At 41.2% G+C, this 13632-nt stretch overlaps 1 protein-coding gene and 1 non-coding gene across 2 annotated transcripts in view; one reads left to right on the top strand and one right to left on the bottom strand.

The window, feature by feature from the left end:
* The window catches only part of LOC101603306 (amyloid beta precursor protein binding family B member 1 interacting protein), a 103627-nt gene that overhangs the window by 18552 nt on the left and 71443 nt on the right, over nt 1-13632 (bottom strand). The window contains exons 8-11 of the mRNA XM_045149655.1: nt 11199-11320; nt 7597-7683; nt 5139-5282; nt 22-132 (exon numbers count right to left, since the gene is read on the bottom strand). Of these exons, the coding sequence (XP_045005590.1) occupies nt 22-132; nt 5139-5282; nt 7597-7683; nt 11199-11320 (464 nt within the window). The remainder of the gene's footprint in view (nt 1-21; nt 133-5138; nt 5283-7596; nt 7684-11198; nt 11321-13632) is intronic.
* On the top strand, nt 5645-5751 carry LOC123461063. Its single transcript, XR_006637381.1, has one exon. It is a non-coding gene; the product is annotated as a U6 spliceosomal RNA (small nuclear RNA).

Raw genomic sequence — 13632 nt, 5'->3', positions numbered from 1 at the left:
GAAGAACTTACTATGACGTACCTTTAAGACGAAGCAGTAGTCAGTGGGCGCTTTATATTTCATTTTACACTGAATCCCATAGTAAATGTTAACATTTTCAAACTGTATAAAACATGCAAGATCTCGGGATGTCTAAAAGAGAGACGAAAAATAACCTCTGCTGAGATGGTGGTTAATAATTTCCCAGGTTCTGTGTGATGGTTCAACAAAGGATTCTATTTCAGTATAGGAAATATTGAACTCTTAGATAACTTATTGCCATCTACCATCTACAGTTTCCTTCATGTCAATCCTGCAGAAAAGATGATGGTCCTACAGTGCGACCAGGGCAACACCGTGTGGCAGAGGCCCTGAAATGGAAGGGAAGATGACATTGTTGCTTCCGTGTCTGCTGTGGACTCTGACCGTGAGATGTGGCTGTTAATGCAGTAAGACACGATGGCTGCTGAGTCAGGAACTTCATTTTGGCTTCTGCTATTCTATAAATGACAGAATTTGTGATCGTGCGTTACCCCCCCCCACCCCTTCTTGAGGCTCAGAAAATCAGCGCATGGTCCCTGTGCTTTCAGGCTCTGTTACAGCTGGCAAGGTTGCCATGGCAACAGCAACTTCTCTTCCATGGATAGAATATGTTGTGAAAATGGCAACCTCTAATGTACATAACTAGTTACACTTCAGTTACACATTTGTTTTATTATTCTTGCCTTTTTTATTCTATATTCACAATTCTCTTTTTTTTTTTTTCAAGGTAGGGTCTCACTCTAGCCCCGGCTGACCTGGAATTCACTTTGTATTCTCAGGATAGCCTTGAACTCATAGCAATCCTCCTACCTCTGCCTCCCCAGTGCTGGTATTAAAGGTATGCGCCAACACACCAGGCTTTTTTTTTTTTTTTTTGAGGTAGGGTCTTGCTCTCTAGCCCAGGCTGGTCTGGAATTCACTATGTAGTCTCAGGCTGACCTTGAATTACCTGGGATTAAAGGTGTGTGCCACAATACCTGGCTACACAGTTCTCTTTTTAAAAAGATTATTTATTTGCAAGGAGAGAGAGAGAGAAAGATAGAGAGAGAGAGAGACAGAGAGAGAGAGAGGGAGAAAGAAAGAAAGAAGAAGAAGAAGGAGAAGGAGAAGGAGAAGGAGAAGAGGAGGAGGAGGAGGAGGAGAGAGGGGAGGGCAGGGGGGAAGAGGGGAGAGGAGAGAGAGAATGGACATGCCAGGACCTCAAGCTACTGCAAACTCCAGATGCGTGCACCACTGCATCTGGCTTTACAGGGTGTGGTGGTTTGATTCAGGTGTTTTCCATAGGCTTAGGTGTTCTGAAGGCTAGGTTCCCATCTAATGGAGATTTGGGAATTAATGCCTCCTGGAGGCGGTGTATTATTGGGGGCAGGCTTATGGATATTGTAGACAGTTTCCCCATGCCAGTGTTTGGCACACTCTCTTGTTGCTAAGGTCCACCTTATGTTGGCTAGGGGGTGATGTCCACCCTCTGCTCTGCTCTTGGTTGGGTGATTTCTGCAGGCAATGCAAACCTGACTGCAACATGTGGATACTGGGGAATCAACCCGGATTGTTAGGCTTTGCAGGCAAGTGCCTTAACCACTGAGCAATCTCTCTAGCCCCTACATTCACCATTTTCACCTAGTTATTGAATAAAGAATAAAAGGCATGGGCTGGAGAAATGGCTTAGCAGTTAAAGGGCTTGCCTGCAAAGCCAAAGGACCCAGGTTCAATTCCCCAGGACCCACGTAAGCCAGATGCACAAGGTGGTGCATGCACCTGGAGTTCATTTGCAGTGGCTAAAGGCCCTACTGTGCCCATTCTCTCTCTTTCTCTTCTCTCTCTTAAAAATAAATAAAATTAAAAAAATTAAAAAAAAAAGAATAACGGGCAGAACTGCTATACCTTAGCACACACATTATTTCTTTCTATGTAGTAGTATATTTTTCTTATATTTTCTGAAGATTCCATTTTTAAATTACAAAAGATGTGGAGTCATTAAAATTACATAATACATTTACACATTTTATTTTTAAAAATATTTTAATTTACTTGAGGAAGAGAGAGAGAAAGAGAAAAATGTATGGGTTAGCTAGGGCTTCTTGGCACTACAAATGAACTCCAGATGTATGGGCCACTTTATGCCTCTGGCTTTACTTGGGTACTCGGGAACTGAACTCTGGGCAATTGCCTTTAACCACACAGCCATCTCCCTAGCCCCCAACATAACATTAAAAAATTTTTTTGGTTGTTTTTATTTTTATTTATTTTTCAGAGCGACAGACACAGAGAGAAAGAGGAAGATAGATGGAGAGAGAATGGGTGCGCCAGAGCCTCCAGCCACTGTAAATGAACTCCAGATGCATACATCCCTTTGTGCATCTGGCTTACGTTGGTCCTGAGGAATCGAGCCTCAAATGGAGGTCCTTAGGCTTCACAGGCAAGCGCTTAACTACTAAGCCATCTCTCCAGTTCAACATAACATTTTTAAAGCTTGAAAGAGATTTCACTATAAATCCTGTTCCATGACTTATTCCTTTTCTTTTTTTTGTAAATTTTTTTTTTTTTTTACTTATTTGAGAGCGACAGACAGATAGAGAAAGAGGAAGAGAGAGAGAGAGAGAGAGAAAGGGAGAGAATGGGCGTGCCAGGACCTCCAGCCACTGCAAACAAACTCCAGATGCATGCGCCACCTTGTGCATCTAGCTTACGTGGGTCCTGGGAATTAGCCTTAAACCGGAGTCCTTAGGCTTCACAGGCAAGCGCTTAAACGCTAAGCCATCTCTCCAGCTCCTTTTCTTAATAGTATACCTTGGGGCCTGCCTGATGACACATGAGTAGATATATGACATTCATTTCATGGCTGCACAGTATTACATGGCATAAGTAAAACAATTTATTTTTTGACTATGCTACTATCGATGATCAGAGATTGTTTCAGTTTTTCCTATTACAGTAAATACTGAGCAAATGAGCAAATGTTTCTGTGGGATAGGTTGCAAATGTGCAGCTGCTATCCAAAGGGGCATGCATTTGCATATTATACATTTGCATAGGGTTTGCAAATTTATCTCCAATTTGACTCTCCCATTTTACAATCCAATTCTTCATATCCAAGTGTGTCATTTTGTCTTACCCACCCCCACCAACACTCAATGTCAATACTATTTGTTTTATCAACCTCATGGGAGGAAACAACGTGTCACTTATTACTGATAAGCTAGAACAATTTTACTAAGTGGCTGTTAATATTTTTTTCCTGAGATTTCTCACTTAATAAGCATTGTCTTTTGTTTGTTTGTTTTGAGGTAGGGTTTCACTCTAGCTCAGGCTGACCTGGATTCATTATGTAGTCTCAGGGTGGCCTTGAACTCACAGCGATACTCCTCCCTCTGCCTCCCAAGTGCTGGGATTAAAGGCATGCACCACCACCCCTGGCAAGGCATTGCCATTTTTTTTCCTGCATATGTTTATCTTCTTGTCAGGGTTGTGTTTGGTATTGCACACTGCCAACGTGCTCTTGGAATCTGGGTACTCTTTACAGTCTTCCTTGGATATTAAAATAACTTGATGATGCAGTCAAATCTGTTAATTTTCTCCTTTGTAATTTTGAGTTTCATCCTTAAGAATGCTTTTTTTGCAGGTTAGAGAGATGGCTTGTCAGTTAAGGCACTTGCTGGCAAAGCCAAAGGACCCAGGTTCGATTTTCTAGTACCCACATAAGCCAGATGCGCAAGGTGGCACATGTATCTGGAGTTCATTTGCAGTGGCTGGAGGCCCTGGCATGCCCATCCTCTCTCTCTATCTGCCTCTGTCTCTCTCTCTCAAATAAATAAGTAATATTGCAAAAAATAATGCTTTTTGCACTCCAGAATTATAAAAATATCAACTCATATTTTCTTTTATGATTTTATACTATTTTTTCCCAGGGCATGTAAATCAAACCAGGTTTTTGTTTGGTAGATGAGATGAAGTAAGAAACTACTTTTTAATGGATATGCAATTATTTCAATACTATTAAATTTCACATTGTTTTACCTTAGTGGAAAATGCTGTTCATTTTTACCTGCCTTTGTTTTCCTTTTTAATTTGTTTTGACCTATAAGAGAAGTAGTTCTAGTTCAAAGTTCTTCATAGAGGTCTATTTTGGGACAGTGTTTCTTCCTGATTAATTTTAGAATGGTTAGAATTAATGTTAAAATTATATTTCAAAGAAGAATGTAGTATATGTTTGCAGATTTGAGACAATAATCCAAGCTCATCAAGTAAAACTTGAGTGATAACTAAAACACTGCAAAATCATTCAGAAAAATGCATTAATTACACCTCAGAGAACAATTTAAATATTCAGAATATAAGGTTTAACATCTTAATGCAGATCTTATCAAGACTTCTAATACCTTAAGATTTCAGATAAAATAAGTTTTACTAGAATGCCAGCAGAACACAGGAGTAAACAGAAGAGAAAGGTCTTTCAGAAACAGCCAAATAGACCAACAAAACGACCTCTAGAAAAGTGTTTCTGCTATCATTTTTGAAGCCTGACTTTAAAATAAATAATTTTCTATTCAAGAGGAAACTATGGGGAAACTCAAAAGAGAGGTATTTTATTAAGTTTTTTACAGAACGTGTATCTGTGTAAACACTGTAGGGCCACAGAGACCAAGGAAGTATGGAAAGATCGTTGCCACTTCAGATCTGTTTGTAGTTTTACTCTGGTGAAATATTTTCTATCTTTTTTTTTTTTATTTTGGTTTTTTGAGGTAGGGTCTCACTCTGGCCCAGGCTGACCTGGAATTCACTATGTAGTCTCAGGGTGGCCTCGAACTCACAGCGATCCTCCTACCTCTGTCTCCAGAGGACTGGGGTTAAAGGTATGTGCCACCCCGTCAGACTGGTGAAATATTTTCTTGCTAAAGTTTCTTTTTGGTTTTTTGAGATAGGTTCTCCCTCTAACCCAGGTTGACCTGGAACTTACTATGTAGTCTTAGGCTGGTCTTGAACTCCCTGTGATCATTCTACCTCTTCCTCTCTAGTGTTAGGATTAAAGGCATGTGCCACCACACCCAGCTAAACCTGTCCTTTTTAAGGTTTGATTATTTCGGGTATTTTGTCACAGTAATGGAAAAGTGACTGACCTTAGTTTTTCCTTTGGGTACATAATAGATTCCAGAAGCCCGTAAAAGAAAATAGCGCCTTTTCCAGGATTTCTTTCCATCTTCTTTCAAATAAAGAGCTCCTTCAAGTTCTGGCACAAGGACAGATGTTCCACAGAAACTTTCCTGAAATTGAGATTCCAAAGACATAAGGCACATATTCTGTCCACATGTAAAGACATTTTCAAGTTCATCTGTAAAGCAGGTCAGTTTTGTCTAAAATGGATTGTATGCATGCTTCCATTACAGGTTATTTGCTAAGAGAGAGGAAAAGGTACCATTGAGGTCAGTAGTCCTGGTTTTTGAGGGAGATATCAAGACTTCTTGGCCACTGAGCTCTGTGACTCTGAACCATTTATTTTATTTTTAAAAATGGAGTAGTAGTCCAAATTCATAATTGTGAGTATAATCTTTGTATATTGCAAAAGTAAACATTTAATCAAGTTTATTAATGTTGTTATAAATTGGAACATAAAAAGTTCTTTCCAGTGCTCGCTTCGGCAGCACATATACTAAAATTGGAACGATACAGAGAAGATTAGCATGGCCCCTGCGCAAGGATGACACGCAAATTCGTGAAGCGTTCCATATTTAAAAAAAAAAAAAAGTTCTTTCCATGTAAATAAGTGATTCATGTGTATAATTCCTGTCTTTGGGAGGTTGAGGCAGGAAGATTTTGAGGAGTATGAAGCCAGCCTGGGTGACTGACTTCCAGGTAAGCCTGGGTACAGAGTAAAACTGTCTCCAAAAGTGAAAAAAAAGGGAAAAAAAGGAAAATTAATATTTCACTACCATTAAGTGGAAAAATTATGACATGATATTTTATTCTTGGGATGGTTTTCAGAAAAAGAAGAATACCAATGATTGATTTTATAATATCAAACAGTTTAAATAAACAAGGCACATTTTCTAGTTGTATATTTTCAAATCTCACAACTTGCATAGAATTTCATAACTCTTAATAAAGCTCTTTCCAAAAAACTAGAAAAAAATGAGCTGGGGAAACGGCTCAGCAGACGAAGGTGCTTGACTGAAAAGCATGCTGGCCTGGGCTCTATGACCCAGTACCCATGGAAAGCCAAATACACAAAGTGACGCATGCATCTGGCGTGTGTACACAGTAGCAAGAAGTCTTGGCCCACCCATTCCCTCTTTCTCTTTTTAGTGAAGGATTACTAATCCAATTTCATAAAATGCAAACCATGGTCTCTAAATCATATCTTATTCCAGCTGACTCAAAGAAAATATTGAATTACCCAAATAACTACACACGAGTAATCAATTGATTTTAAAACAAGTTAAAATTCTAGTGCAAACAACCTGACGTGATGCTCACACAAATGCAACAGTGGCACACAGCCATGGTAACCATGGGTAACCAACTGCTCTTGATTTGGATAATGAATCTGCTCAGTGGAACCGAACCCATATTTGGAACTGGGAAACAAGTCAGAACCATATCCAACAAATGAGCCTGCTCTCCAACATCAAGCTCCCACCAATCGTGGGCTTCAAGAGGGCCTACACCTATTAAATTCTCTCTAAAATAATAATGGTTATCTCATTTATCTGGTGCTAACTTCACTATCCGCTGGAGAATTTGCTTCTCTTTTTCAGATGGACGCAGAACCTCACCAGAGCTCCAGCTGAAACCATGGAGTATTTGTGGAAATGAGCAAGAGTGCTGCTTTCTTGGTGAACCAGGTACCAGCACAAGGGTGAAGGAGATAGACACAGAGAACACTCAACTCCTACCAAACCAGATATCCAGAGACACAGAGGCTCCCAAGACCTCATCACTGAAGTAGACCTAAAACGAACCCAACATGGCTCAGGGAAATTCATGGAAGAGGGGGCAAAAAGATTGTTAGAGTTGCCGGGCGTGGTGGCGCACGCCTTTAATCCCAGCACTCGGGAGGCAGAGGTAGGAGGATCGCCGTGAGTTCAAGGCCACCCTGAGACTACAGAGTTAATTCCAGGTCAGCCTGGACTAGAGTGAGACCCTACCTCGAAAAACCAAAAAAAAAAAAAAAAAAGATTGTTAGAGCCACAAGTTGGGTCATGATACACAGAGACATTGCCTCTTCCCCATAACTGATGTCTATCCCCACAATGCACGACCCACATCCACCACTGAGGAGGGTCCTTCCAGAGGGGGGAGGACAGAGAGGAGGCTAGCAATGGTACCCAAATGGCTTTATACAAACTATGTACATAAATAATAAAAAAACCACCCCCAAATAAATGTTAGAATAGTCATATAAAAAATAAAAATTCAAAAAAAAGTTCCAGTGCATGTTTCAGAACTTTCCATTGTTCTGGGGGAGGGAAGTAATTTAAAAACAGGCATAACAGACATCCTTTTCTTTTATTCCTCTCTGCAAAATGAAGCTTAGATCAAGTGAGGATTCCTCATGCCTCTTTGAAAAGGGAAGCTCACCTCAAGCAGGTATTCCTTGTTCTTGGCATTCATTTTCTCAGAAGTTTCTTTGTTTTCTTTTTTACCTTTGTTATCCAAGTAGAAATTCTAGATGGAATGTTGAAAGGTCATATATCAGTTATAAGAGTTCTTTACTAGACAAGATACTGCAAGGAACTCATGCTCTTGCTGGAGAGAGAAGTTCCTGTGTGAAAAGAGCAACAGATGACCAAGCAGGGAACCTCGATGTCACCATGTAACTGAGTTCTAGACAATGGTATCTGAGCAAAAAGAAGCCTGGGGGCTGGCAAGATGGCTCAGCAGTTAAAGGCACTTGCTTATAATGCCTAATGTCCACGTTCTATTCCTCAGTACCCAGGTAAAGCCAGAGGCACAAAGTGGCGCAAGTGACTGAAGTCCATTTGCAGTGGCAAGAGGCTCTGGCACAGGCATGCTTTCTCCTTATCTCTCTCTCATAAACAAACAAATAAATAAACAAACTAAATAAAAATATTAAAAAATGGCCCGGCATGGTGGTGCATGCCTTTAATTCCAGTACTTGGAAGTCAGAGGCAGGAGGATCACTCTGAGTTCGAGGCCACCCTGAGACTACACAGTGAATTCCAGGTCAGCCTGGGCTAGAGCGAGACCCTTCCTCACCTCCCCCTCAAAAATTGAAAATGTCTGGACTTTCATTCTTGTGGCTCTTTCCTCTTTTTCTAGGATATGGCTAGGTAGAAAAATTGCTGTGGACAAGAGAAGGAAATCTCATGTTAAAAGTGGCAGAGACATTCTACTAAACTTATTTACTAAAATTTTATTTATTTATTTGCAAGGAGAGAGAGAGAGGAGAGACAGAGAAGAGAGATAGACAGAGTGAATGGGCATGCCAGGGACTGTCGCCACTGCAAATGAACTCTAGATGCATGTGCCCCTTGTGCATCTGGCTTACATGGGTCCTGGGGAATCGAACCTGGATTCTTTGGCTTTGCAGGGAAATGCCTTAACTGCTAAGCCAGCCCCTAAACCTACTCACTTTTTTCTGGATGAGATATGAGAAAGAAATCAGCTTCTACTTTGAACAATTGATTTAGGAGAACTCTTTGTTACAGCTCCTGACATGATGACTTTACTTCCAATGCACTAAAACTGAATGGCACTGAGTGTAGTTACAGGGTGAAAATGTAGTACTTTTAATGTTTGATATTTATTACAACTAATAGTATTTAATTGCTTTGTAATCAGCTGGCCACCATGTAATCCAAGAAAGACCCCAGAAAATAACACAGCAGAAGAGTGTGACTGTTACTCTTGTTAACTTCATTGGATAAGTAGAGACTAGTGAAGCATATTATTATTATTATTTTTTTTTTAGTTTAAATAAATATGTTGTATTTATTTATTTGAGAGAGAGAAAGAAGCAGAGAGGGAGAGAGAGAGAGAATGGGCGAGCCAGGGCCTCCCGCCACTGCCCATTATTATTTTCTTTCAAGGTAGGGTCTCACTCTATCACAGGCTGGACTGGAACACCCTCTGTAGTCCCAGGCTGGCCTCAAACTCACAATGACCCTCCTACCTCTGCATCCCTAGTGCTGGGATTAAGGCATGCGCCACCATGCCTGGCTTAAGTGAGTAGACTCTTGGATGTGTCTGTGAGAGCATTTTTAGAACTGATTAGGTCTAAAGGCTCTTACCTCATGAATGAATGAATCTTCTGTTTCATGTGTCTGGAGTTCATTTGCAGTGGCTGGAGGCCCTGGCAAACCCATTCTCTCTCTCCCGCTGCCTCTTTCTCTCTCTATCTGTCACTCTCAAATAAATAAATAAATAAACAAAAAAAAAAAAGAGAGAGAGAGAAAGAATAGTCTGGGGCCCCATCAGCAGAAGAGTGTCTCTAAGAAATACACTTCATACAGCTCACACTCACAGATGGATGCCGGTGTATATATCTCTTGCCTTATGTCTTGTCTTTTCTGTAAAGTGTAATTCTGTCATAGAAAAGGTGAAGAAACTAAGAATTCTCAGTTTTAATTCAAATTGTAAATGAACCCTTGGGAACTGAAAGTCCTCAAAACGGACAATATAAATGAAAAAGATCCACACCCATATTGAAGATTCTACAAGGCCAAAGGACAGAACTTTGTGATCACAGAGGGTTAGAATGTCGTAGACCAGAACCGAATTATGTTGGGATATTTTCAATCCCCCCTGAAAGCCATCCATTGCCCACCCTTGTGTCTGACCTAACAGCCTTATGACTGTCAAATAACATCTTTAAAACAGGGAGTTGGAGAGATGGTTCAGTGGGGAAGAGCACTTACTGTATGGATCAGGAGGACCTGAGTTTGATCCCCAGCACCCATGCACAAAGCGGGGCATGGCCACTAAGCTTGTGACCCACTGCCGAGGGGTGCAGAGACACTGGGGTTCACTGGCTAGTCAGTGTAACTGGAGGGGAGAAAAAAAACACTCCCATCAAACAAACAAAAACAACAACAGGGCCAGGTGTAGTGGAGCAAGCCTTTAATCCCAGTACTGGGGAGGCTAAGGTAGGAGGACCAGTGTGAGTTCAAGGCCATACTGAGAATACATAGTGAATCCCAGGTCAGCCTGGGCTATAGCAAGACCCTACCTCCACAAACCAATCCCCCCCCAAAAGCCCTAAAAAACCAACTTCCTCCAAAACAAAAACAAAAACAAAAATAGTAACAGCACCAAAAAATCCACTCTCTCCCCACCTTCACTCCCCTCCTCCCCCCTGGAAATCTTTAAAATGTATTCTTAGCCAGCCACTAACTTCCAAAAGCTAAGAATGTCCGAGAGCACAGGGAACCTATGAGTCCCCCACTTTGCTGTGACCCCCCCACCTACCTGACGTACCCACCAAGAATATGACTTTCTTTGTTCTGTTACTATAAAAATGTTATGAAATTGTTAGCACCATGGAACAGAGCATTTGGGGGAACATGAACCTGTGTTCCTAGGCGATAGTAATTCATAGTTGGCTCCTCTTAATTCCTTTGAGGTGAGAGTTCTCATCAGCTGTTTCAGTTTTTATAAATGGTGGCCAGTTATGGACCTGAGACCTCCCAGTAATGTTCCTACTAGTTTTCCCAACATCAATAAATACCAAATATGAGCTACAAGGAAAGAGTTACTTTGTCATAGAAGAAATTATTATTAATAGTGCACCAAGGTACACTGGGTTCATGGAGCACATCAAAATTTCAAACAGCAAAGGAGGGTTAGACAACAGAGAGATATGTTCTAGATTTTGAATGAAAAACTGTGGATTTTGCTTCTACACCTTTCAAAGAGCTCCTACTTGATATGTAATCTAACAGTTTAATTTAGTTATGGTATTTCTTTGTTTTGTTTTGTTTTTGTTTTTCAAGGTAGGGTCTCACTCTAGCCTAGGCTGACCTGGAATTCACTCTGTAGTACCAGGCTGGCCTTGAACTCACAGGGATCCTCCTATCCCTCTGCCTCCTAAGTGCTGGGATTAAAGGTGTGAGCCATGACACCTGTAGGGATGGTATTTCTTGAGATAACGATTTGGTCAGTTACACAGCTAATAAAACAACCTTCGCTCTTTACATAGTCTAATATACAGAGCATCTTACCTGGGGGTTTTTAAATACAGCATACTTTTCTTCTTTTTTCAGAAACAGTACTTTATTTTCTGTGTCCCTTGTCCAGTCTGATAAGACTTCAACAACATTTTCATGGTCTTCAAAAAATCTCTCTGATGAAATAAGAAAAAAATATCACTTCAGACCCAAGGAATCAGGGTTTCCAACAGAGAACACTATATTACTGTGCTAAACACAATTTTATAAAATTCCTAATTCTTACCTAATGTCATATTGTAACATTCCTTTTATATTTATTGTTGTCAAGTTTTCACTTTAACATAAAAAGATACTGATGGTAGAAACTACCACACCTTGAAAATAGTTATCATGCTTTCTTAAAAACATTTTTGCATTTGTATGTGTGATGTGTATGTGTTCATATGTGGAGACCAGAGGTGGACATGAAGTGTCTTCCTTAATCATGTCCCACCTTATGTTTGGGACAGCATCTCTCATTGAACTGGAGCTTACTGACTGGCTTCTCCTTCCCCAGCACCAGGAATGCACGTGGGCTCTGCTGCTCCCAGCTTTTACCATCCAGGACCTCATGTTGTGTAGCAATTGTTTTACTGACTGAGAAATCTTTCCACATCTACCATGCCTTAAAAAAATTTTTAAATCTTTATTATATATATATATATATATATATATATATATATATATATGTAGAGAGAGAGCATGCGTGTGTACGCACGTGTGTGTGTGTGTGTGTGTGTGTGTGAGAGAGAGAGAGAGAGAAAGAGAGAGAGCGAGTGAGAGAGAGAGAGAGAGAGAGAGAGAGAGAGAGAGAGAGAGAAAGAATTGGTCCACCAGGGCCTCAGCCATTGCAATTGAATGTCAGATGCTTGCGCCACCTAGTGGGCATGTGCGACCTTGCGCTTGCCTCCCCTTTGTGGGTTTGGTTTATGTGGTATATGGAGACTCAATCATGGGTCCTCAGGCTTTGCAGGCAAGTGCCTTAACCACTAAGCTATCTCTCCACAACATCATGCCTTTTTTTTTTTTTTTTTTTTGGTTTTTCGAGGTAGGGTTTCACTCTAGCCCAGGCTGACCTAGAATTCACCATGGAGTCTCAGGGTGGCCTCGAACTCACAGCGATCTTCCTATCTCTGCCTCCCAAGTGCTGGGATTAAAGGCGTGCGCCTCCACGCCCGGCTAACATCATGCCTTTTTTTTAAAAAAAATTATTTATTTATTTATTTATTTGAGAGCGACAGACACAGAGAGAAAGACAGATAGAGGGAGAGAGAGAATGGGCGCACCAGGGCTTCCAGCCTCTGCAAATGAACTCCAGACGTATGCACCCCCTTGTGCATCTGGCTAACGTGGGACCTGGGGAACCGAGCCTCGAACTGGGGTCCTTAGGCTTCACAGGCAAGCACTTAACCGCTAAGCCATCTCTCCAGCCCTCATCATGCCTTTTTATGTTAGCATTGTTTTACTCTAAATAGTTCCAAGCAGGGGCAGGTATTCTTTCTGTGGGGAGCCACAATAAGCAATGAATGAAACTATGACATCCACAAAAGAGTGCTCCCTAAAACTCTCACAACCATGGCTGAGCAAGTACCCAGACCACACTCATAAAGTACAGGAAGGCTTTGCTTTACTCTTCCTGACTCATAGAACTGCAAGACACTTTAAGAGGCTTGCATTTTTCTTTCTTTTGAGATATGGCCTTGTTATGTAGGCCTGGGATTCATGATTGTCCTGTGTCAACCTCTCGAGCTGGTATTATAGGCATGGGCCACCATTACTCATTAAAGGGCTGTTTTTAATGTGGATAATTTTCTATAGAAAAAAATTGCCCTAAAACTAACTCAGGCAATTCAGGGTTTCAAACAGCTCTCCTGGGAGACCACGTTACACTGGGGATTAATGGGAAGGAACAGAAAATTTCTTAACTTTTTTAAAAGCACCAAACTACCACTGTTCTTTGCTCTTTGTGCGGGATCCCCTTTCATTCGTAAAGTCCATAACCAGGCAAGTGGGGAGGGGAGAAGGGGAAATGATCACAGATGTAAGGTCCGTGACAGTCACACTGTGCTTTAAGGAGCAATCTCTAACGAGATACTAATTGATGGAGCCAGGCTGTCCCACCACCTGCTCAGCTTCCTGAGCATCAGCAAGATTATGCTGATTCATTCTTCTCTTTCTGGAACCACTAGAGAGAGGACAGCTCAAATCCTCCAAGGTAGGGCCACTTGCTTCCATCTGAGTGGCTTTACAAAGAAATGAAGAAGGGCTGGAGAGATGGTGCAGCAGTTAAGGCACTTGCCTGTGAAGCCTAAGGACCCAAGTTCAATTCCCCAGGACCCACGTAAGCCCGATGCACAAGGTGGTACATACACCTGGAGTTTGTTTGTAATGGGTAGAGGCCATGGCGTGCCCATTCTCTCTTTCTATCTGTCTCATAAATAAATAA

The sequence above is a fragment of the Jaculus jaculus genome, chromosome 5 (genome assembly GCF_020740685.1).
Source record: "Jaculus jaculus isolate mJacJac1 chromosome 5, mJacJac1.mat.Y.cur, whole genome shotgun sequence".
Taxonomy (NCBI): domain Eukaryota; kingdom Metazoa; phylum Chordata; class Mammalia; order Rodentia; family Dipodidae; genus Jaculus; species Jaculus jaculus.
The sequence above is the reverse complement of the archived record's forward strand: the minus strand, read 5'-3'. Positions and strand labels throughout refer to the sequence as shown.